Source organism: Pterocles gutturalis, unplaced genomic scaffold (genome assembly GCF_000699245.1).
Source record: "Pterocles gutturalis isolate BGI_N339 unplaced genomic scaffold, ASM69924v1 scaffold26353, whole genome shotgun sequence".
NCBI lineage: Eukaryota > Metazoa > Chordata > Aves > Pterocliformes > Pteroclidae > Pterocles > Pterocles gutturalis.
Window position 1 is genome coordinate 113 of NW_010118902.1, and position 25,193 is coordinate 25,305.

The 25,193-nt window shown below is 36.1% G+C and overlaps 1 protein-coding gene across 1 annotated transcript; it reads left to right on the forward strand.

Moving 5' to 3' along the window:
- The first annotated feature begins 1,051 nt into the window (after positions 1–1,051).
- On the forward strand, positions 1,052–24,971 carry ZGRF1 (zinc finger, GRF-type containing 1). Its single transcript, XM_010076399.1, has 29 exons — positions 1,052–1,072; positions 1,191–1,271; positions 1,396–1,452; positions 1,913–2,098; positions 2,458–4,660; positions 4,986–5,068; positions 5,774–5,872; positions 6,314–6,487; positions 7,201–7,306; positions 7,393–7,499; positions 7,703–7,853; positions 8,803–9,380; positions 10,982–11,120; positions 11,650–11,834; positions 12,306–12,493; positions 13,092–13,231; positions 14,287–14,433; positions 15,320–15,434; positions 16,270–16,532; positions 17,734–17,893; positions 18,579–18,656; positions 19,538–19,685; positions 20,607–20,734; positions 21,064–21,187; positions 21,626–21,802; positions 21,950–22,084; positions 22,718–22,979; positions 24,429–24,540; positions 24,938–24,971. The coding sequence occupies exons 1-29, from the start codon at positions 1,052–1,054 to the stop codon at positions 24,969–24,971; spliced, it is 6,381 nt and encodes a 2,126-aa protein (XP_010074701.1).
- Positions 24,972–25,193: the final 222 nt, after the last annotated feature.

Consider the following 25,193-nt stretch of genomic DNA (forward strand, 5'->3'; position numbering starts at 1 on the left):
CCTGGGCCACTGCCTCACCACCCGCACAGGAAAATATTTCTTCTTAATGTCTAATCTAAATCTGCCCTCTTTCAGCTTAAAAAAATATTAAATTATAGCAAGTGTTCACTCTATCCAGCTGCTTTTAATAGCTAAAGGAGCAGTTCTGTGTCCTTTAAGGATGTCCATTTCCTAGGTTTTGTACCTGGGGTCTAACAAGAAGGTGGCAGCCATAAGAAACAGGGTGAATATTGCTCTCTTCTTAATATGAACTGCTTCTCACTAATCTACAGTGTAAGAGGAGCTGACAACCTAGTCTCTCGTGATTGTTTTCTTTGCAGTGCTGTTAAGTGATTGAACTAAGGAAGGTCACAAGTGCAGCTCTCCAAACACTGATGCAAATCAGAGTACTGATCAAAAATAAGCCAGTAGGTACAGCAGCAAATCGCAGCTTCTGAAGATGAGTTGCTTTTATAATGATTTGTTCCTGGTTTCGTCATCAAAGGCTATTTTAAATGTTATTGTGTGCTAACTTTAAATATGCAAAGAGGATTGACTTCATGGGTGGCTGGTTTGAGAGTCCGTTATCTTTAATATGAATTAAGCATGCATGACCAAGTCCAGAGCCAATAAACTTGTGACAAAATTATACTGTTAATAGCTTCTATGGTATTTTTTTTTTCCACAAGTAAATTAGGATAATTTGTTAATTCTGAATAGCAGTATGATCACTGGAGTTTTTAGAGTTGCCAGACATTCATTTAAATGAATGAGTTCTCCCGAAGGTTAGAGAATATGTTGGCATCTATAAAAATGCCATTTTTTTACAGGTAGTCTTTGCATTATTTTCAAGGTTTCTCTTTAAAATGCCCACATCAGCTGCCCTGTTTTCACGTTGCCTTGCATCTAGCTTTCTTCTTTTGAGGTGGGGGAAAGTGAACTGGCATTTTTTTTTTGTCAATAGATTTCCCTCACAGCTCTGGTGGATTCTGAACATTTACCTGTCTCTTAGACTGTATGAAGATGTGAATATTTGTGAAATAAGCTGTTGGATGACTGTTTTGCCAAAGCAATGGCTTCTCAAGAATTTACTGTAAGTGATTTTTAATACTGTGTACAATTAAGTAGAAATAAATTGAAAGACAGTATAGCTGCTGTATTATTTAAACATTGTCTTACTTATTATTTCAACATTTTACACATTTAAACAGGTATTATACACTCACCAAAAAATGAAAAAATCAAAAACGTGGCAAGATGGAATTCTGAGGATTAGAACTGGAAGCAATAAGGTGAACAACTCAGATTTAATACCATCAGACTTAATATCATTTGCTACTGCTGGACTGTCAGTGGCAATCTAGTTGATCTATGAAATAAAGCTAGTTAATTAAAATTCATTTTTTTTCATTGCAGGCTACCTTGTTTGATGATAAAGGACAATGTTTGGAGAGTATTTTTATAAAATCTCAGGTATATTTTGTTTGGATTTTTTAAAATTTTTATGCTTATGATTGTGGTTTTTTGGCTCAGGAAGCATTTCAAACTCATTTGGTGATTAAGGTAGTACTTTTTCTTATTGTGGATATGAGAGTCTGCTGCAATGCAAATAATGGAAAGTGAAAACAGCTTCTATTTATTGATAAGTCTTATTATTGTTTTTTCCAGAACTAGTGTAGAGGGTTTATGGAATTTTATTCCTTTGGGGTAAAAGCAGTATATTACAGTGATGTATTAAATAAGTGTAATTTGAAGCTAAGTGCTAATGCTTTCTGGTATATGTATATTTTAATCTAAATATTTATATGGCAGCTGTGATATACTGGGTGAAAATTTCTGTAATTTTCACATATCAGTATCACAACATTTACAAGACTCTTCTTGTTTCTTATATAGCACTATTATGTATACACTGCTGCTTTCTCTTTTTTAGGTGAATGCTGGAGACAATTTAGAAAGTGAACGATATTTAATTGAAGTTGAAGCAATAAAAGTGGATGAAAAATCTGTTGAAGGTCAGCCAAGGAAAGCAGAAACTCCAGCAGTGGGTCGAAATGGTGTAAAACCTGGTGTTCTGCCTCCAAGACATCTGTCTGTTGGCTTGAAAAGGAAGTTTACAGTATGTTATTTTTTCAGAAGTTATGTCTGACGTTAACATGCATTTTAAAACACAAAGGGCACATCTTTTAATGAATGGTGAATATAGAGACAATGTCTGTCTGCGTTTTTGTAACTATAAGCCGGAATGTGTTACCAGTAGTTACTTTTTCCAGAGTTCACTAAATCTATTTGATTAAGCAGGATCACTATTGCTAAGGCTGCAGTGAAAATAGCAAGGGCTTGAGATTATTTGCATACACCTGTGGAATCATCATGGCTACTTGAATATATTTTATGGAGTGTGCCCTACTTTCAACATTTGATTACAAAATGTGAAGTTGATTTCTGAGTAGAGTTAATTTAAAGTTTCTTTCCTAGGGTTTCCAAGGGCCGCGTCAAGTTGAAAAGAAAATGTCAACAATGGAAGATGAAGAAAAAACAATACTGCCTTTATCTAAGCAGTGTCAGGGTACTTTTCCATCCAAGTTTTATATTACCTCTCCCTTATTTTCTACGATTTGCAAGAAGGATACAGAAACAAATCTATCTGCAGACTTTCACAAAGATGCATGTACGGATGTTGGTAGAGAACACATGTGTCTCTCCTCAGTGCTTTCAGCTACATTTCTTGACAGGTGTAAGGAGACAGAGGAGCAAAACTCTGATCAGTCCATTGTGAAGCCAGAATCTCTAATTACTGGGCACACCAAATCTAGTAGTCACACAGCTGGTCACAGGGCAGTGTCACAAAACATCAGGAGCACGGCACAGATAATAGCTCTTCTGAAGTCTAAACCAGCACAAGTATGCAGAGAGCAAACGAAGTCTGAAGCCATAGAATGTCTTTCTAGGTTTCAGGCATCAGAAGATGCAGAGAGTTTGTATAACCAAACAAGCACAATCCTACCTGCTTTTTCAGGCAATCCTGCCAAAAGACTCATTCAAAATATTCAGCACCTGCCTTTTATGGAGAGAACTGTAAATGATAAAAAGGAATGGAATACTGAAATGCTTCTGAACTCAGCTGAGCAACCTTGTGGTAATGAAATCACAGGACAGAGACGTGACAAAAAGGCAAATAATTTAAGTCAAGATTTACAAGATTCTTGCAATACAAATAGTTGCTTCCTACCTGAATCCACCATAATTAGAATGACTGACAGTCAGTTTGCCCCATCCTCAAGTGACACTTCATGTGCAGCAAGTCCAATCACCTTTGAAAAAAATCTCTCCAGGTACAGGGAGCATTCAGTGACTAACGGTCTTAAGGAGAATTCATCTGCGAATTTGCAAAGTGAGCTTCAGCCAAGACAAAATTCAGAAAGAGTGCCTGGTGACCTGGAGCTCTCTGTGGATGTACAGTTGACTGAAACTGGGACTGTAAAGGAAGAATTAAGTATGCGTGACAAAGACTGTGCTCCAGATGAGCAGGTGATGGAGGTAAACTTTAATCTAATGGAGGCTTTTGATTTTAATGACACAGACAATGAAGACCTGTGTGACAGAGATGTGAATAAGCTTCCTGAAGGAGATATGCTTTCACAAAGTCCAGATTGCTTAAAGGGAGAAGATGTAGGACAAGATACTGCGTTGAGGCTTCATTCTTGCTGTGATGTAATGACACACAGTAAAAATGAAGAAGTCAAATGTTCAACATTTGATGGAGAGAATGACGGAATTCACTGCAGTGGGGGTATCCCATCTCAGCTTTGGGACAACAGTGTCAGAGATATAGGGAGAATTGCAGAACACACTGCAAACCAGACCAGAATTGAAGTGAGGCTTTTGGATGATAGACACAATGTAAAAGAGATTAATGAAAGTCAATTAAGTATTGAAGCCACAAACAATAAGAAGGATCTTGATGGCTGTGCAGCACATACCATTAATGCTATGTCATGGACAAAAAGCAAGCACTCTTATCTTTTGCCTGGTGACACAAATGTTAATGAATGTCACCCTAAAATCACTATGTTTGAGGAAACTGAAAGTATTTCATGTATTTCTACCAGCAGAATAATTTCTGCAATGGACAAAAGGACCAATGAAGATTTTATACAGCTTGGATGCATGAAATCCCCAGGTGTTGATTTAGAACACTTCTGGGGTGCTAAGAGTAATGACGTTAAACCAGGTAGTCCTTTGCTGGCTTTGTCACAAAAATCTGATCCTAGCTGTGACTCATTCCAATACATTGAAGAAGACCATCAAAAGGTATTTGGTATGTCACGTAAGGAAGATACTCTGATTTCCAGAAGTTCTGTCTATCCTTTAGGAAAAGGCCATTCCTCTCCAGAGGAGACTGCAATAGGTGAAACCGAGTTTGAAAATGGAGAGAGCATAAATGCTTTTCATGAATCCTGCAAAGGTGAAAGAATAGGAATGGATTGCCTGAAGTGCACAGCAATGGCTGAAAATTCATCAGATCTTTCTGATTTGATAAAAAATATTGCTCTTCTAAGGGCTTTGACTCAACATAGCACAGCACTAGAAAGCTTACAAAAGATGGAGGAACATAGTAGCATATTATGTGAAGCAGAGACTCCTAAAGAGATATTTGAACCTCTTGTGGAAGATGAAGGTTAGGTCAGTTTCTGTTTTAAAGTGAATTCTCTATGACTGTACCTGTTTGACTTCTGTACTCTTATCTCTTCTGCTGGACAACTTATGTTCAGAAATCAGACTCTTGGAGTGATACGTTATGAAGGTTCCCTCATGAAATTTTTAGTGTTTAAAGCAACAATGTGGGCTCCAAGTTTTGTGTCTGTGGTTGCTTTAGTTCAGTTAAATCCTAACTGTGCAGTTATTTGCATGGGTAAGGTTTGCAAGCCTGGTAAATATTCAGGTGTTTTCATCTAAAAAGAATACAATAATTGTAACTTATTATGCTTTTCCATCTCTTGTAGCTATAAAACAGTTTACAGAAATGCCTTACTCAGAAAGTATGCAGGCATCTTCATGTTCATACTTAAACTCTTCTGGCCTTATGGTAACCAATTTTTGATTTTGTATACCTGTATGTACAAAATAAACTTATTTTCTACCAGGTTTCTTGAATATAATTCCTGGTTTTTGAAAGGGTGGAGGTTGAGCTAGAAATTGCTTAGAGGTATCAGCTAAGCAGCTGACGGTAAACAGAAGATGTCCTCTTGCAGATCCTATTGCCAATAAATGTTCAGGAGGCTAAATGTATGACAAGAAACTTAATGCAAATTATAATATCTAGTTAAGTTTAATATCACAACATTAGTATGTCTGGTACTTCTCCTTCCCTACCACATCTTCTTTTACCATCTATTTTTTCTTTCACAGTCTTTTTGAATGCATGGCTTTCCTAGGAATTTTAGCACTTAGATTGAAATACACTGGCAAATCTGTTTGTGCTTGATGCTTCACATTGATTTTTGTCCCATGCTATTAACAGTCTTTTTCTTTCAACCCGTCCAAAGCAAAATAAAGATTTTTAGATTAAATTCCTCTATTTCTCCTGTCCCATTTGAGTAGCAAACATAGTTTCTTATCCTATCATGGATTGTCCTGGCTTCTAAATAAAAAGTCTGTGATTTAAAATACTTTCAGCTGTATAAATATGTCATGTCTTTGGAAAAATCTTGAGATTTCTTAGCTTAACTTTTCACTTTAAATGGTTATTAAACTGTTAGACTAATTAGCTTTTGATACTTTTAATATGCAGCCCAACTCTGTGGACAATTTATTACAGACAACGGAGGCATTTATTCTACCAATAGCAGCAGCTGAAAGAGATCCTGGGACATTTGACTGCCAACCAAAGGTACAATGTCAGTGGAATTGGAGTATAATGAATAGCATTTCTTAAGTTTCAATTCAATGGTTTACTATGTGCAGTATATTACAGTAAGTCCTAATAAATAATTAGCCAGTCTCATAATGGGTTTCTCATCATTTTTTAGTACATTTATCTATCAGAAGTTTTCCATTGAGAGTTTTAAACTAAAATTTTACAGTACAAAAATAAGACCAGACAAACTACATCAGAATATCAATTTTCTGTTGACAGAGATTTGTGCAAAAACTGCATTTCTGCTGAGTTGCAGAGTACCAGACAAAGAGTTTCAAAAGCACAGACTTTTATTTTTTTCTCTCTGCAGTCAAACAGATTATTTTTGTTGTGTGTAGGAAAAGTACTTTTAGTGACTGTACATAGTTTTGGAACTATGTTTTAAGTTAATGATAATTTCAATGTGTTGTGTAGCCTGTTGCGTTTCAAGGGCACCAAGTAAAGGGATCAGCAGCTAGTGAGATAATGTTGCGAGCGTCCAGCTCACAGCTAGGATGGCAACAGTACCCAGATAATGTGGAATTTGCAGCTGAGAGATTTTTGTCACCACTGTTTTCAAATGATTATGTCCTTTCTGACTTCAGACAGGTAAACCAACTTTTTCAAAGTTATTCTTACTAAGCTTAGTGCAAGAAAGTATCCTGTAAATGTAGGATTAAAAAGTTAATTTTTGGAATACTACAATCATAACAAAATCACAAAGAACCGCATGGATTGCTTTGTGGTTAAAACTTTTCAGTTAGACAATTATATTTGCTCATCTTTGTCACAGGAGTACGCATTTGCAAGAGATAACTTGGTTTTTTTTTTTCCTCTGATCAGTTTCACTTTGAAAAATGTACATGGTCATAATGTGTGATATTAAATAGAGACTTCTTCTAGAGAGAAGTGGTAAAGGGCTTTTATAATGATTGTTTCCTGGTATTAGCAGTATATAATATTCAACTCAACTGGATTTGAAATTTGGCACATAATTGTTAGAGAGTTCCAAAGCAAAGATTAAAATTTTCTTTCTTGGATTATGATTCTGTTCCTCCTAGATGCAAAGAAACATGACATGCAACAGTAACTAAAAATATGTTTTTCTAAAGCAGTATATATTTTAGTATTAAAAATAATGGAAGAAAATTGATATTTCATTTTTTACTTCTGAAATGGGCTAGAGATACCAAAGAATTATATCTAGAAATAAGATCTGGAAAAAAGACATTTCAAAACAAGATTCACACAAAGATACTATTTATAGAGAGGATAAACAGTTTAATTTCTAACAAGTTTTTGCTTATACTTTTTTGGTGAAGCCTCCAGGTTCAAGAAGTCTTCATGACGATGATATCAACTTTATCAGAGAAGAGAATTTTCAAAAGAAGGCTAACTTTATTAAAGAGTCAATAACAGATCAGTCCCGTAAGTGAAGGTAAAAGTAGAATGGCAGTGATTGGTCTCAGAACAATTATTCTGCATGACTTCTGTCCTTTGCATATTTTTCCTAGCATTGGCATCGGATGTGTATTCTGAAGTTCCATCATGGACAATGTCAGGCTCACCTTCACATTCTGATTTGAGACAAACACAGTGGAGTTCGTGGGAACCGGAAAAGGTGTGAATTAACTCTGTTCTTGATCTTTTTGGCTCTATTTTCTGTGTGTTCATGGTAGCAGCTTCTTATTTTTGAAACTGTTTTATCTCAAATCTGAGAGACGTTTAAATGGTTTAGAGTCACGAGTGAGAGAATAGTGACAAAGTAGCTATCAGGTTTTTTCCCAGTCATTTACTTGACATATATTAATTCTTCATCCTTAGATGATTCCATCAGTAGAACTGACTTCCTCAATTGATGCAGACTCTACAACCTCTCCAGCTTCAGGCAGTCAGGAAACTATAGGAGACATCCAGGAGCCCCTGCTACACAGGATCTTGCCAAGTGAACCAGAACTTTCAGAATTTTTTTTCAGTAAGAAATTATAGTTTATAATTGTATTTACAATATTTTTACTAGAAAATCTTTGAGGATTTTTGAAGTACAGTGAGTTGCACTATAAAAGACAGTTACCCTGAGCACTGAAATACACTGAGATGTGTCTGGGTAACTACAGAGTTTGGCTTGTGTTTTTTACACATTTTTCATACAGGGGTGTATCACTTCTTTAGAGTATGATTTTAAAAAGTGTTTTCCAAATCAGCTGAGTTAGCCTGGAATTCCATGCCTCTCCACCCAGATATTCTCCTGAAAGAAACTTCAGTAGAGTGATTTAATTTTATTTAGAAAAATCAGCTTCTAGTTTGGGGGAAAAAGGGCTGTAAGCTAAGCTTCCAATTAATACTGTTTTCATTTATTTACCTGCTTTTAGTTTTCTCCCATATTCAGCTGTCCTCTGACCCGCTTCCCATTGACACCTATCAATGGCTGTCATTTCTTATTGATAGTGAATTTAGTCAAAAGGCTGCTTGTGTTCCTAGAAGCGTATTTATCCACATTGGTTAATATTAATTTACACACTTTTGTGGGTGATCTTTTTGGGAAAAGGAGCAAATATTAAGCTCTCTGTTTTCCAGTTGGCAGCTGTCACTGACCTACCAAGAATATCAGATTTATGGCCTTCAAAGCACTATAATATTTAAATAATTTCCCCCAAACACTTTCTCTGCACAAGTAGGGTGCCTACAGAAATGTGTTCTGAATGTAGGGAGTCGAGTATTAAAAGAATCACAGTTGGAATCACTTCGTATTGAAATTTAGTGTGGTACTGCACAGGTATGACACAAAGAGCTTGCCAATTAGAAGACAGAGTGTAAAAGGAAGAACTTAGAATTCTTTCCTTATCTCAGTTTTTTGTTCATCTGAAGTTAATGTGCCATGCATAAGTGCTCCAAGTTACTTGTAAGATGTGTTTGCCCTACAGCACAGGAGAAATCCAGCTATCCAGAGGAATGCAACCTCTCAAGATTCAAACCCACAGTTAAAACACGAACTCCACTTGTCGTTATTCCCACCACTGAGAAGATTCCTGATGCGTTTTATCCAACTGATAGGGAGGAGGCCCAGCAATCTTTCGGCTCTTCAGTAGTCAATTTATGCAACAAGTCAGTGGTATTTCCTATTAGTGCTTTTGGCCCTGAGGACAGAAATTATGAAACCTCTGTGTTTGGAGAGTATACAGAAGATGAACAAAGGGAATTGGTACAACCAGTGTTCCCTAATGTGACTTCACAATATAGACAAAGCAAGTGGCTAAAATATCAAAACAGTTCTCAGTGTGACTTGATAACTCAAAACAGCGATGATGGGGAAGTGACTGATGACATCTGTGCTGAGAACGTCCTTGGAATGCTGCTGGGTGACACAGGAGAGAGCAATGCTGTGAATAAAAGTGCTCCTGGCTCAACACCTCTACTGACAGCAAAGAGCATGCTTGGTAAATGCTGTGCAAATACCAGGAACCAAGATTTGATTTCAGAGAGGAAGTTACTTTCTCTGCACGTAAGTCAGACACCTTTGACTGAAGCAACACAAAAGGTTTTAAGTCATCTGAGCTGCCACACTGTAACAGGAGACTTCCAGGTGTGTAACTGTTCAAGCAGACACAGTTATAAGTGACAGAAACACATTTTTCTGGACAAAGTAACTGCATTTATCTGATTTCCTGCAAGATATTATCAGTCTGATTGGATGAAATGTTTCTACTTACATAGTAACACAAAAGAGTCTCAGCTACAGAACAGCAGGTGCTAATATATTTTTTTAAGTGCTGTGATTAGTCCTTAGTAAAGGTAATTCCTTGGCACACACAGTGCCAGATTTAGATTTTTAGTCCGAATGTTGATGGCAGGAGGATGAAATAAAAACTTTTGGGCTGTTTTGTCATCTATAACTGGTAAGAATATGTTTTCAATAAGTGTTTTTCTTAATTATGAAATCAGCATCATTTTAATGAACACCTGTATCTTCCTTCAAAGCGTAGTCTCTGATTTTAAAATATTTTAAATTTCTTCAGTTTTAATTGTGGAAAAGTAAGTTAGGGCATTAAATAAGCACCTAAAAAATTAGCACAGCTTTTAGCACTAACAGCTGGAGTATGTTAGAAAAAAACCCAAACCAACTGCACGTCAAGTTTTAAAAGTCATCTAATGGCTATGTTTGAGAGTGAATGAAAATGTTAGATTTTTCCTTTTTTTTTTTTTTTTGACACAGGCTTAATATGCTGTGTTTTCTAGTTCTTTAAAATCATTTGTACAGTAAAATATTCATGTGAAATAGAGGTGTGGAAAGAGCTAGTATATTTCGTATACACACTGGGAGATACTTTGTATATATATAGAAAAATATGTTATCCATATATATTGGATTTTACAAAGCTTATGAAGAGAGTTGTTATAATGATGCCCACTGCAGTGCAGACAGGTGGAAGAAGCTCCTCAGGACCAGCTGGGATGGCAGGCACAGGGATAGCTGGTATATGCAATGCTTTCACCAAAGCTCTCTAGCCTGTACTACCTCTGCTATAGTTTCATCTGATGGATTTACTTCTGTGCAGAAATGGTGTTAAAAATGTGGTTTGTGTGCTCCTTCCCCATGCCTAGGGCTAAAAACATGATTCTGAATTACATAGTTTACTCTAAAGCCTTTGAAAGTATTACCTGTGGTGTTATAAATGCAGGCTGCTTGTCAAGGGGCAAATTTTAACTTCACAGTGCATCCTAAATGGCAGTCTAAGTTCTCTAGGCTGCAGCTCCAACTGTACTTGATTTTGCTCCTGTTGGCAGTCCTATTGAATGCATGTTCCTGTACTTACAGTTAACAAAGCCTGCAAACATTTGTGGTGAAAGGAATTTGTACTTTGCTTTTAGAAAACTGATTCTTCATTGACAGTCTTCATCTTGAAACTTCTGTTTGCAAAGTGAGGCCCTGAATTTTCTTCTGTTTAGTTGTACCTACTACTGAGAGCACAATACGTAAGAGAAAAAAAGGAAAAAGAGAAGAAAAATTGATAGATTTTGGTATATCTGTACAGTAGCCATTTATCAAAATTTGTCTCATTCAGGGTTCTGCAGTTTTTAATGGTTTATTTTTCTATTTTTCAGGCCATAACAGTTTCTGAGTTGTCTTTTCCTAATGTGGATAAAGTAAAACACGCTAATATTCCTAAAAGAAAGATTTCCATACCAACTGTGTTTCAGTCTTATCTTCACTACAAACAGATTTTTAAAGCTGCTTTGACAGGTATGTCTAACACCATGCCATGTAAAATCCTGTCACTTTTAAACAGTGTATTTTGGAAGCTTCACAAAGCAGGGTGGGAGGGAGAGAGATCATCAATATCATCTACTAGAACAACTGTTTGCATTTGGCTTTATATATATATACTCAAATATGTTCAGTCTATACACAAAATTGCAAAGACAAACCAAATCACTGTTACATTGCTGTACAACTATGTAACTTAGATTCTTATCTAAGCCTTTTTTTTTTTCTTTTCCCTAACATGCAGTTATTTAGTGTTTGGATTGTTTGGAGTCATATACTTTAATGTGATTTGAATTAAAGTAAGGTGGTTAGAACAAATTAATTGCTTATGCAAGATGTGAATTTTTCAGGTCACATGGTTTCTTTTAGGACTCAGATTAAGTATTTTTATTTAGATTTGGGACTGAAAGTTTCAAGGTAAAATGTATTTGTCTGAATATTGTGTACTTGTGTAACTATTTTAAGGCTGTACTAATTACTCTTTTATTCTCCTTTCTACGTCAAGAGCATTTAAACATAATGCTGTTTGAGTTGTCACAAAGATTACACAATGCTCTTTCAAAAGTGGATATATCATTTTACACTTCACTGAAAGATGGGCAAAGCGAGAGCAGAGAAAGCTGCGTTCCACTCTGCAATCACATGCATCCTGCTAAGCTTGTTATGGTTAAAAAAGAAGGTCAAAACAAGGTGCTGTTTATTCCTTGTTTGTTTACAGTTTGGGGTGTTTGTCTGTTTGGTGTATAGGCCATATTCTGTGAACAACTACAGCATAATTCTGTGTGATTTACAATTACAGGTTAAAGTGATGTGTTCTAGAGATCCCTTTTGAGATCATTTGTAGTATCTGCTGGTATCCAGAATTGTTGATGGGATAATTCTCCCTGCACAGAAGCAGCTTTATATATGTATAAAGAAAGACTTGAACTTATAATTTTCTAGGTTATATTGGACTTTCATAAGGTATGATTACACACACTGGCTTCAGAAACTGAGAGTACTGGGAACACGCTTGTTTTTTGAGCCAAACATAGTGAAACACAGGTGTTTATCTGATTATATCTATAGCAGCTAGTACCGGTGGATTGCTTTACATTTTTTTGCTTTCTTGATTATTTTAATGTGCTAACGGTCCTTTCCCATTCCCCCCTCCTTCCCTAGGGCCGTTTGTTCTACACCTGTGATGCCCCAAAAGCTGAGCAGTGTTCATTTTTCAAGTGGCTAGAAGATGTGAACCCCGCACAGATAAAATCCAGACCCAGTGTAGTGCTTCATGACTTAAAAAGTATTGGAACATACCTCAGAAGTCAAAAGATTTCTCTCTATGAGGAATGCCAGCTTTTGGTGAGGTATTCTGAAATGCTATGCACCTTTCACAAGTGCTACGTGAATTGTAGGGTTTATAAATATTCCAGTAACTCTGGATTTCAAAAGCATTTAACAGATGCATTCATTATGTTGAAAGAGGTTACAGTTCTTTGTAGAAATGTAAAAGCCAAATTAGTGAAGGAATAATATTCACAGCAATGGCGTTTCAGGTCATCACTCTTTTCAGCAAGAATCAAAACTGCTTATCAGCAGTTTGATCAATAGTTTAATGAAATCCCATATCATTGTTGCATTTGAATTACTGTTCATTCAATCTTTTGTAAGAGAATTTGGGACAGACTTTGATTTATTCTCTTAGTGATTCTAGTTTTAATGTTATATCAAAAGCTATTGTGCTGCTTAACTGTTGGAGAAACAGTTTTAATATGGTTTAATATGAGAGAAGTGTTTTGCAGTCGAGATCAATGTATTTAAAGCTTGTTAATACAATATGATGAACAGCCACCAAGATCTGCGCTGTATAATTTGGTCTTATCTGTGGAGCTTTCTTATTTTTGGTGGTGAATCCACAATGTCCCAGTTGTTTACATACTTTTTCTTAAAATTACAATTTAACAGGAAAGCATTTGAAATTCAAACACAGCGGTGTAGTAAGTTCAAGAAATTTATGAATACACCTGCCCAATTTGACGGTGATTTAAAAAATAAATTATACCTCAAACTAAGCAGAAAGGACCATTATTCTCTCTATAGCAAAGGTAAGCAAATCTTAAGCATCAGAAGAATTGTCCATGTCATGTTGTGCCTTTTTAAAGTTTTAATTTGTAATCTAAAGAAAAAAGAATAAATCTTGTTTTTAAACTCCTGACAACCCTGATAATTCAGTTTTCCTTCTAGAAGGACAAGGTGTCTCATTCATTCATTTTTTCCTTGTAAATGTTCAGCTGCCTTAGGAAAATGTAAATTCCATGTCCTTGGGTTTGGAGTGTATTAAATCTGCGGATAGTGAAGTTTCAGGAAAGCCCAGTATTCAAATAGATTATATTTAAGGAAAACTTGATGTAAGAATTGGTGTTTCAGTAGTTATTGCATATCTCTTCTAGATTATTGAAATGTCACAAAGTTGGAGGACATTCAGTGATTTGATCCCGATAGTCTCAATGGTTTGTTTTGCTTCAGTAATTTTTGAATTGATACCCAAGTTTTCATAGTTTGTTCACTGTTGAAAATGATGTAAAGGAAATTAGGCAGAAACAACATGTTTGTGGGCGCTTTACGCACAGACTCTGAAATGTTCTGACAAATCAGGGTTTTGTAACTTTACATTCTGAAGCTCTGCATAGGCAAAACTTGTGTATGGATAATTTTTTAATCATTTTTGTTACAGGCAAACATAAGCGCACCATTATTGCTCCTAACTTTGAAATCTCCCTTGCTGTGCTCTGCAATGTATAGTATAGGAATAGCATAGTGAGCTTTAGTCTCATCAGACATGCCAGATAAAACAGAACATTTGTAGGCTTCAGTATGTGTTGTTTTTGAAAGGGAAGGGAAAATACCTACTTGTTTCAGTACTTGCTATTCTTTGGAAAAATCAGTTTCAGACAGTAAGTACTAGATTAATTGTAAATTATTTATTAATTCATTTAGATCTGAACTAACACTTATTTAGGACTTTCTAATACCCCCTACTTTCACATTAGTGGTGATATAATTTGCAGCATAGTAAATGCTGGGCTGTTTTGTCCAGCTTCATTTTCTTTAAAAGATGGCAGTAGAAGCAGCTTATGAGAACTCTGTATTATTTTGACAGATGATATCTGGGTTATTTCGAAGACTCTGAACTTTGATTCTCTTGATACTTTCATTGCAAGTAGTGCTTTCTTTGGACCATCCTCCAACAATGAAGTAGAATTGCTACCGTTGAAAGGCTACTGCCCCTCAAACTGGCGATCAAATAGTAAGTTGTACACCAAAATGAGTGTTTTAAGTTAACAAATTAGTCTTTTTAGGTTTTCTGTATTAGGCAGAGAGTTCCTGCAAAACACAACTCAGTGAGCCTACATTAAACTCCTGTTCTGAATGTAATTCAGAAGACTGAAAACTACAGGCAAAAAAATACAAGTTCTTTGTGGGCACACTTGCTATCAAAATCATGGGCTGCCAATGTAATTGGAGGTTTGTTTTTGTGAATTGCAGGACTGGATCTCACAAGCAGTCAGGGTTTGGCAGAGTTAGTAGATAGCTTTTCAGTCTTAATGACATTGAATCACATGGTTTCACATTTATTTTTTTCTTAGGAAGTGTTTGGTCCTAACTTCCTTTGTGATCATAAATACAGATTTTGTAATTCTGTAACAATTACAAAACTAACCCCCTAAGCTGCATGAAAAGAAAGCTTTAAGTAATGTATAGTTGTTAGCAGTTATAAAAACCAGCAAAATAGAGGTATGTGGGTTACTAAACATGGTCCTGTCTTGGCTTTTTTAAGAAAACTTCTGCTGTTGTGGTACAGATGGCTTACTTACAAAATTTACCTCCTAAATTCCAAAGGCTTCTAAATACCTTTAGTGTTTTTAAAATGAGTAAGAATTTTTATCTACACTTCCTTCCCAGAAGGTTCCTAATGTTGGAATCACAAATACTTCACAATAACACGATTTGCAAAGAAGGGCTAAAAGATCTCTCCTCATCTGTAAAATTCAGACACGGTAATTGGGTTAACTTAGTTTCTGTTACAGTGGATTCATCACTCTCTTGGCATTTTGTACTTCATTTATCTAGCTGATTTGAAACTTTGGCTAATTGAACTTTTTCCTAATTTTGTTTTTCTGTGGCCTTTTCAGTGATTGTTCATGCCTTGCTAGTCTGTAATGCTAGTGGTGAACTTACATCTTTAAGAAATATGGAGGAACACTTCAATCCATCTACTTTACCACTAATACCGTACCTACTGAAAATGTAAGTCACTGAGTGATACTGGGAACATATAATACATCAATAGGCACAGGAAAAAAAACAACAAAAATACCATTGAGTTCGCCCTATTAAAAAAGCAGATGAGGAAAACTAAACCCAGAAAACCAGTGCAAGGAATAAACTGTTGATGGTGCAATTTTCATTTATCTAGAATTGAAAATATAACGGCTGCTTAACTCTAACTCTGGGATTGCAAGTTTTTTTTCTTAACACCTACCTGCAGCCCACATTTTACAACCCAGAGATTAACACTGGGTGTTACTCTGACCATTAGACTGACAGTACAGCCACTGACTGATCTGTATTAAGTTAATGTATATGCTTCACGGGGGATGAGTGGAACTGTTTTTCCTTCCTGATTTTTATAATCTCTTGACACAAAACCTAAAAATAAAATATTTTCTTGGAGAATTGGAGCAATATAGGGATATTTCCAAGACTGCTTATGATTCACAGTATAAAACAAGTAATTAAATGAACCCGTGTTACCTCTGACTACATTCTTCTACCACTCTTAATTCTGTCAGTCTTGTGGCCTTGAAGTAAGTCAGATTGAAAGGCTTAACATACAGCAAGAATGATAAAACTTAAAAGCCTGTTTTGTGTGATCCGGCTTTCACCCAGGGAAGTTATAAGGGGCAGTAATATACGGCCCACATGTATGTCAAGGTGCAGGGGGCAGCAACTTTTAATTATGTCGGCTGTCGTAAAGCTGCAACATTTCAGTGCCAGATGAGTAAGAATATTGGTACCGTGAGGTACAAATTATGCATATGCAGTATTATACACAACTTTTGACCACTGTTTTTTTTCTTAGGAATTTTGATTCTGAAAATGCTACTAATAGAGTCAACAGAAGAAAATTTATTCCACCTGCCGTCAGCCTGAAAAAAGGCACAATGATGTATGGACCTGTCAGCACTGAAGTGGCAATGGGGCTAGCTGAAAAGATGATCCAAACATTCTCATTGAACCCAGATCAGGCTACGTCACTGATTCACATAGCTCAGATGATGACCTCATGTGAAAATACCAAACCAGTGGAAGAGCACCAGAACTCCCCTATCACAATCATACGTGGTATGTAGCAAATAATTTTGTAATTTGCTGCTATTGTATCTTTGCAAAAATGCTAGCTGATATGTAATGCCAGTGTTAGTGAAATATCCCTGAATTCCCATAGTGATGAAACGGAGTATTTGTTCCCTTAATCATACATTTACAATTCCAGACAGACTTAAAGGGAGATTCTTAGGTCCACGTAAATGTTCACTTCTTTTAAATATAGTGCAAAAAATGAGCTTGAATAAATTGCCTGTGTGTATGGAATATTCTTTTAAACTCTTTTGTAACACTGCTGTCCTCACCTATTTCACACATTTCCTGAAAATTCATTTCTTGCATGAGGCCCTTCTGATAATGACCTTTGTATTATAACACCCATTCTACCAGCACAGAGCTTTTGAACGTTGAATTTGCATCCTGCCTTTTGCAGTTCTTTCCTAGCAGGATCTATACACAACGTCGGTTATTTAGTGTCTCTGCTTATTTCTTTTCATATTAAGCCCACTTTTTGTCATGTATCAGCTTTGCTAAATTATCATATTAAATTATTTCTATTAGGCATTTTTCCTTGATGTTTTATGCTTCCTTCTATCATTGTTTTACCCTTTTTCAACATGTACAAAAAGGCTAGTAATGTCTTCGTTCCAATATTTTTTTTTTTAATCAGTATTGGGAAGCAGTTACCATAAACATAAGTTTTCAGATCCTGTCAAAGTAAATACGTTGACAGTAACGACACTCTTAGTACAGATACTACTAGACTTAAATTGCCTGAGCTTTTGTTAGGCTGTCAGGCTTATTAATTTAGTTAGAATTATTAGTCATTCCAAAATAATGATCTCACAGATTTCTTCTTCTGTATCTGAGGACATGGAATGAAGGCTGAGCATGCAGAGTATTTGTATTATTTTACTGTATTGATGAGACTCCTTAGCAAGTAATGCACGTATTCAACCAGAAAATTTAGAAAAAATACCTTAGCTTACCCTCTACTGTAGGTTTTTGTGTGTGTGTGTGTAAACTTATTGCAGGCAGTAAATGCGAAGTTTAAGCCAACTGTTTGTTCTTGGATACTTCAAGCTGCTGAAGCAACCGTGTGCAATGTTTTTACGGGAATCACAGCATAATATTTCATAAGATAAACTTATAACAATTAAGCCTGTACATTCTAGAAAATTTTCAGTTGTAACTCTGGCTTTTTCTTCCAAAATATCAGGTGTTTTTGGAGCTGGAAAGAGCTATCTGCTGTCTGTTGTGATCTTATTCCTAGTACAGCTCTTTGAAAGCAGTGAAGCTACAGAGGGTCAAAGGCCAGCTCCTTGGAAAGTTCTGATTGCTTCTTCCACTAACGTTGCTGTTGACAGGATACTGCTGGGGTAGGTTACTAAGATTTTTACAGACTATTTGTCCAAAACCAATAATGCACTTACATGGTAAAAATAATTGTGTTGATATTTCCAGTATAACACTTCAAAAAGATCGCATTCATTCCCTAGAAAGGGTCGCCTGGGGGCTTTAATTTTACCCTTGCTCCTTTGCACAGCACGACTAAAACACTAAGTATAGCCGTGCAAATTTATATGAGACTAATATTGGGCCCCACTCTCATCAAATTTACTACTAAAATTAATCATGACAGAAAGTAGGATTGCTCAGGAAGCTTTGGGGAGTAGCAGTATGGGCAGGGGAAGGAGAGATGGAGAGAGAGGGAGAGGCAGAAAGAGTCAGACTCGGGAAGCTTCAGCAAATACCAAGAAAAGAAGAAATTTAGAGGCTAACATGGAATACAACTCGTAGTTTGGAAGGATAAAGGGAGGAAGGAAAAGTACAAATGGAAGACTATGAGAGGAGATTAAAGGTATTAAGCATTTTTGGGACAAATCATGATGAGGTAATTAACTTTGATTTACTTGAATTGTGGCCCAAGTTACTTCATCTGGTAAATTGTACAAGTTTGTGTTCTTTGGTGTTCTGATATGTCTGTTAGCCTTTTTAGAATTTTTAAATTTGTCAAAATTTTCTTACATTTCTGTAACATGTATCACCTCTTTTTCCTTAAAGTCTACTTGATCTCGGATTTGAGGACTTTATCAGAGTGGGAAGTATTAGGAAAATCACCAAAGCAATTCTTCCCTATAGGTAAGAATCTTAATCTTTGAGGGATCTGAAGTGATTCTAAGATTCATGATAGTATGTATGCTGTAAAATTAATATTTTCAAGTAATTAAAAATGTGATCGTAATATGCCTGTCTCGGTTTGTTTTTTTCCCCTGCACAGTGGAGAAATTTTACCTTGATTTGGGATTTACACTTGCTGCTGAATAGAGCTAATGCTTTTAAATGGAAAGTAGTAGAGAAGAACAAAATAATGTCAGTTTTACAGATTTGGGAGTTTATACAAGGAGGAAAAGCAAACCAGACAGACTTGAAATATATATGTACTGCTGTAGTGATAAGAACTAGGGGGGAGTAATCATAAACCTAATGTTCAGAGATTTAATGGTAACAACTTAAGAATTCTGTACTTCTTACCCAAGTTATGTTTGCTATATACATCTGAAGTGTTCTGAGGTTTATCCTTTAACTGCTTAAAAGTAAGTGATCTACATAGCACTTTCAACACAATTTGAGAGAATGAAGTACACTTCAAGATGGATAAAGATTAAATTTCCATTCCGTGGTGTCAGTAGCATACCAAGGGTATAAAATGGTATAAGAATGAAAGCCTTCTCCTCAGTTCTACTCCAGTCTGAAGTCAACTGTGTACTTAGAGCAGTCATTTACTACGTGTATGTGTCCGGTTGGGGTGGCAGAGTCTGAGCTGGTGGGATAAAGGTCAGTTTTAAAACGAGTATTATACCAGTCTATCTCAGCTGGATTCCGGATAGGTTAGGACATTGTTGTAGGGTACTGGTATGTATAAAATACAATTATTTTTCTATATTGGGTGTTCACTGAACACTGAAAGAACTGTTGTTTTCAATCATTGTAATTAATGCTTTTATAAAATCTTTTTGAAGTTTACATGCTGGCTCAGGAAATGAAAATGAGCAGTTAAAAGAATTGCTTGCTCTCATGAAAGAAGATTTAACTCCAGTTGAAAAAATGTATGTAAGGAAGAGTATTGAGCAACATAAGCTGGGGACCAATAAAACTATATTGCAGCAGGTATGGTCAAAGTGATGGGATGGGAAAGTGGGGATTCATTATGCTCTATCCACAACATCCATCAAACAGAAACTAGGAATCCCCTCTCACACCTGCAAAGCTCCTAAAGTTTTGAAAAATAAAATGGAGGTTAGGACTAGGACAGGTGTGATTCCACAGGTATAGCTTAGTGTCTCACCTGTGTATGACCTGAGTTGTACTTGCAGTTCCTGTTCAGTGATATATTATGAAACCCTTCTTGAACTTTATTGCAATCTGATTGAATGTTACCAGTTTAGTTTACATGGTGGGGAGAGAAAAATTTCTGAGCACAGCTAGCCTACACTGTCACCTTGAAACTAAAATTTATATAGCCATAAAGAGAAAAGATCAGGACTGAACTAAATCTATCCTAGAGTTGAGTATCAACTGCCAAGAGGACCAGACATTTCAAATATATTTTAAGTAACTTTTCATCAAAGTATTACCTTTTAAAATTACTACTTCCTGTAGACAAATCTTCCAAATGTCTGATCTTTCCAGTTGTTTGCCTCTTCTCCTCAGTCCTAGCCTCAAAAAATCCCAGGTTGTTGTGGAGCAATTATAATGAAGCAGATCTGAGCAATTTGTTTCTTGTGCTTATTCCTAGTGGTCATTGCTGCCACTTTTGCCACTGGGGTTCAGAAGGTTTTGGAGGATTGTGTAATCTGAACTGTCTCTGTACTAGACCAGGTCTGTTCTTTAAAATACATTAATCTCTGAATTACTGGAAATTAGAATTTAATTTTTTTGAGACCCAGTATGGCACAGCATTCATTAGAACTGCTAAAAATTAATTAGGTGTATTCTACTGCTGAAGCTATAGTTTTGTACTGCACAGAGATTAACTATTAAATGATCTTATCTTTTTGTCTACCCATTTTCTCCTCACTAATAACAAAGGTAAAAGTGGTTGGAGTGACCTGTGCTGCCTGCCCATTCCCTTGTCTGAATACTCTCAAGTTTCCTGTAGTGATGCTGGATGAGTGCAGTCAGATGACTGAACCTGCTTCTCTCCTTCCTATTGCAAGGTACAGCCTTCCTTTTGTGTTTCAGCAGAGAAATAACTTCTAGATAGCACTGACACAACTTCAGATAATTGCCAAACTTGCATGTCTTTTTAAGAACATGAACTTCGAGGTCTCACCTTAGAAAACACTTGAGTAATTTCAAAGTGAGGCCTGCTCGTAGGTGCCTTCGTTGAGTTACCATGTTATTTTAACTGTGGAAAGAGAGTGGTGGAGAAGGGAGCCTGATGGAAAGCCATCTGTGATGTATAAACACAGCACTCACTTTTGCTATGAGTATTTTGACATCATTTTTAGAACTTTTTTTCTTCTTTTTTAACATTTTTATTTAGGTTTCAGTGTGAAAAGCTAGTCCTTGTTGGAGACCCTAAGCAATTACCACCAACTATTCAAGGGTCTGAGAGTGCTCATGAAAAGGGACTGGAGCAGACTCTCTTTGACCGGCTTTGCTTAATGGTATGTACTACTAAACACATTTTTAGAAAAGATGGAGAGTGAAACTGTAGGTCCACTGAAGTCACTGAAAGAGTTCTGGTTTAGATGTTGGAGGATCATTGTTTCAGCCTCTTTTTTAAGTAAGCAGATTCCATTCTAGTGCATTTCTCTGCAAATGTTATTTTCACAGTGCACTGAAATTTGTAAGCATAACAAATGCAAACCAAGAATGGACTGAAAAACAATTACAGGTTCTGCCTTCTGATCTTTATGTACAGTGTTCAATCCAGGTAGACCATCGGGGGCTACAGTGTTTGTCTGAACTTTTGAATGTATGATGGTAAAGTCATCTTGCTGCATGAATTTTTTTACACTCATTTCTTGTTTGACCTGGTTTGCATTGCAAAATATTTAGTAACTATTTTTTCTAGTCACATTTTCTATACCATAATTCTTTAGGGACATAAAACAATACTTCTCCGGACACAGTACCGATGTCCCCCTGCCATTAGTGCCATAAGCAATGAGCTGTTCTATGAAGGAAATCTGATAGATGGTGTTACCGAGAAAGACAGAAGTCCTTTATTGGATTGGCTTCCAACACTATGTTTTTATAGTGTTAATGGGGTAGAACAAGTAAGTTTTTAAACACTTCTTATATAAAAAGTCAGTATTGTCATTTTTCCTCCATTCTGTTTCTGTTTGCATTCTTGCTGTGCAGTGAAATGTATTTTAACTGCTGTTTGCGAGAGCTAAATCGGAAATCTTCTTCCCTATTTCCAGACTGAAAGAGACAACAGCTTTTATAACATGGCAGAAGGTCATTTTACAGTCAAGCTCATCCAGTCTCTGATTGCAAGTGGAATAGAAGGATCTGCAATTGGTGTGATTACTCTTTATAAATCACAGATGTGCAAGGTCTGTATAATGTATCATCAGTAAAACAGTTTTCTTAAATATATTTGTTTATTCTAAGCATAGGCTCCATTTCAACTAGGGAGAGTCAACTAGAAGCAAGAAACAAATGCTGGATAGGTAAACTAGTTTACCATAATTTCTCTTTCTTGTTTAGAAAAAAAAAAAAACCTACATTTTTTCCTTTAAACTTAGTAAAAATCTTTTAATTCGAACATATGATAAAAAAACTCTTTTTTTTTTCCTTCCACATGAACACTAGAAAATTGGCAAATTAAATAGTATGTGGTTTTCCAAAATTAATTAGGAGCTGTTACAAATAGGTATGTGTGACAAGGACGGATGACAGAATCATCTACTTAGCAAGGTTTGAGTTTTACCTCACCTGGTCATCCAAGGCATGACATGGGCTGCTGTGACTAGTAAGGGACAGCACTGGTTGCCACACTGAATGCACCAGTGTTTTGTCAAATGTGGGTTCATTGCATAGTATTTTCCTGGGATTAGTTGAGGTTTTACTGTCATTGCACTCTGTAGTTTCTTAGTTTGCATCTTGTGCAACACTTGTTGAGTGTTTTTGCTCAAGTGATTGACTGTGAATGGTGTAACTCATCATCCATATTCATTTGTCTACAGATTCAGAATTTGCTTAGTAGCGTACACTCTGAGGCTTTTGAAACTAAAGCTGTCCAGGTGTCCACTGTAGATGCCTTCCAAGGAGCTGAGAAGGAGATAGTTGTTTTGTCGTGTGTAAGAACAAGACAAATTGGGTTTATAGACTCAGAAAAGAGAATGAATGTTGCACTGACGAGAGCGAAGAGGCATTTGTTGATTGTTGGAAATCTGGCCTGTTTAAGTAAGAACAGACTGTGGGGAAGAGTAATTCATCACTGCAAAGGTAATATATTTTTTTGTCAATATGTATATTCTTTTCCTTTCTTTTCACAATGATGCGGTTCAGGTTTTAAAATTATATATCATATACTTTATGTGATATAGTATATAGACTATATACTGTACACTACACATACTACATAATAAATGTAGTATATAGTATGCATACTATATAAACCACAGGATATTTATTACATGTAAAATATAGTATATAGCAGGAAAATGCAAGTATTTGCAAGCATGCAAGTTGCATGTTTGTAGTTTTATCTGCAAACTGGTTTTATACTTGAAGGGTATTTGTTATCCAGTAATGGGACTTCTTTTTATTCTTTTGATGCCATCAGAGAGCTAGACAAAGAGCACTCTGGGAAGGAGACTTGAAACCCATTACTGCATTTCTAGGCCTTTTCCATTTGCTTTTACATAATAGGCCCAGGCAGAAACAAGCTATAAAGAAGTTCTTCCATACAGCAGTATTTCTGAATAGGTAGTATTTAAATAAAGAAAAATGCTCAGTGTCTTTCTGCAACTAGAGGCTCGTTGGTTTTGGAAGATAAATTTTGAGCTGCTAGAAAGAAAGCAGTGCTACTGGAGAGCAGCTAACTCTACCAAGTAATTCCCGATTGCTTTGTTTACAGGTCACTGTCTTGTGAATACATATTTGTTTTATTGGACCACAGAAGGAAATACAATTTTTGAAAATAAGTTTTTTAACATAGTTTCCACATATTTGCTGTGAAATTTACTGTAATTGAGTATTTACATACTTGAAAGTTAATCCTGCCTAAGACAAAACAAAACTCTTTACTGTGCCTCTCTCCACCCCTTGCAACTTTGCTGGAAGATGTTTATAAGCTGCCTGAACAGCCCCTTAGTTCTGCGTGTCTCTTTCCTCACCATGGTATGCATACTTTGGAAATCCAGACAGGTTATAGTTACTCTCTTCACTGCACTTGAATTAGTCCTCTTTGAAATGGAACAGTTCATATCTCAAAGCATTAGTTAAATTTCAGCATAAATTTTTCCTTGGTGATTTTCTCTGAACTAGAGAAGTGAGAGACAGCATAGCGTCCAACTCTGTGAAATACATTCAATAAACTCTGGCTGAATCCGAGTCCTCAGTACCCCCTGAGGCTCCCTCGTGGAGGGGCACATCACCTTTTGGAGGAGGTAGGTGGATACTGCACAGGGATACTGCTCAGTCTCTAAAGCAACACATAACGGGTCACTGCAAGAATAGGTGCCAAAATAGTAATTATTTTATTTACTTACTCAGTTGACATCAAAGGAAGCATCTCGTTAATGGCTGAACTCAAGAAGGACAATTTTCAAATAAGAAATATTACAGCCATTTGATAGGCTTGAGGAAACAGATGTTCTCATTACCACAGACTAATTACATGATGGATGCTGTAAAGTGAGATGTAATTATCCTATTTATTGCTGCTTTTAGGATGGGAAAATGGATTACAACATGTAAGCCAATGTGAGCAGCAACTAAACAACATTCTGAAATGTTACATAGAGAAATGGAAGGAAGAGGAACAGAATAAGAAAAGGGAAAAATAAAATGCACATATTTTATGAAGAAAATATTAATTGCCTCTATTAAAAATTATCTGAACAATTGCAAATCTAATATTTATATTTAATGTGGGAAATTTTTGTTTGTATCTTGGTACACTGATACTTCTGGTTTGACCTCGTGTTTATATGACTAAAAATGAATAAATCTGCTTGATAACTGAAATCTTTTTGTGTTTACAAAGTACCTAATTGTATTACTAGTGTTTCATTATTCTTCAGATGAGATATACACATAACATCATATCTTAGAACAATTCTGTCATCTTGCATATTTACAAATCTGTGAAACCTAGGAAGGAGCATGGCTAAAATGATTAAAAGGATAAATAAAACACAGAGTAATTTCTTCAAAGAAAAATTACATGTCCTTGGTCTAAAAAAAAAAAAAGATAAAAATCATCACCTGTAGGAAGAAGAGGGCTGTGTGTGTCAGCTTCACTGTGTTAATTTCATACCTGCTATCTGCAGTGGCTAACAGATGTGTAAAAAACCTAAACCTATTGTTTAGCATCTACCTGAAACCCTGTCTGCATTCCTTGCTGTCAGTTTCAGATGGCTTTCTCGGGCTGTTGCCCAGCCTTATAACTGCGCCCACTTTTGCAGAGGCTGCCTCTGAGAAGTGGAGCCTGCT

What these genes read in the sequence shown, in the direction of transcription:
- ZGRF1 (XM_010076399.1), top strand. Translation starts at nt 1,052, where the DNA reads ATGGCTTCTCAAGAATTTACT. An exon ending in TTAGAACTGGAAGCAATAAG is followed by an intron (nt 1,272 to 1,395) that starts GTGAACAACTCA and finishes TTTTCATTGCAG; the next exon opens with GCTACCTTGTTTGATGATAA. An exon ending in CCCTATCACAATCATACGTG is followed by an intron (nt 16,533 to 17,733) that starts GTATGTAGCAAA and finishes CCAAAATATCAG; the next exon opens with GTGTTTTTGGAGCTGGAAAG.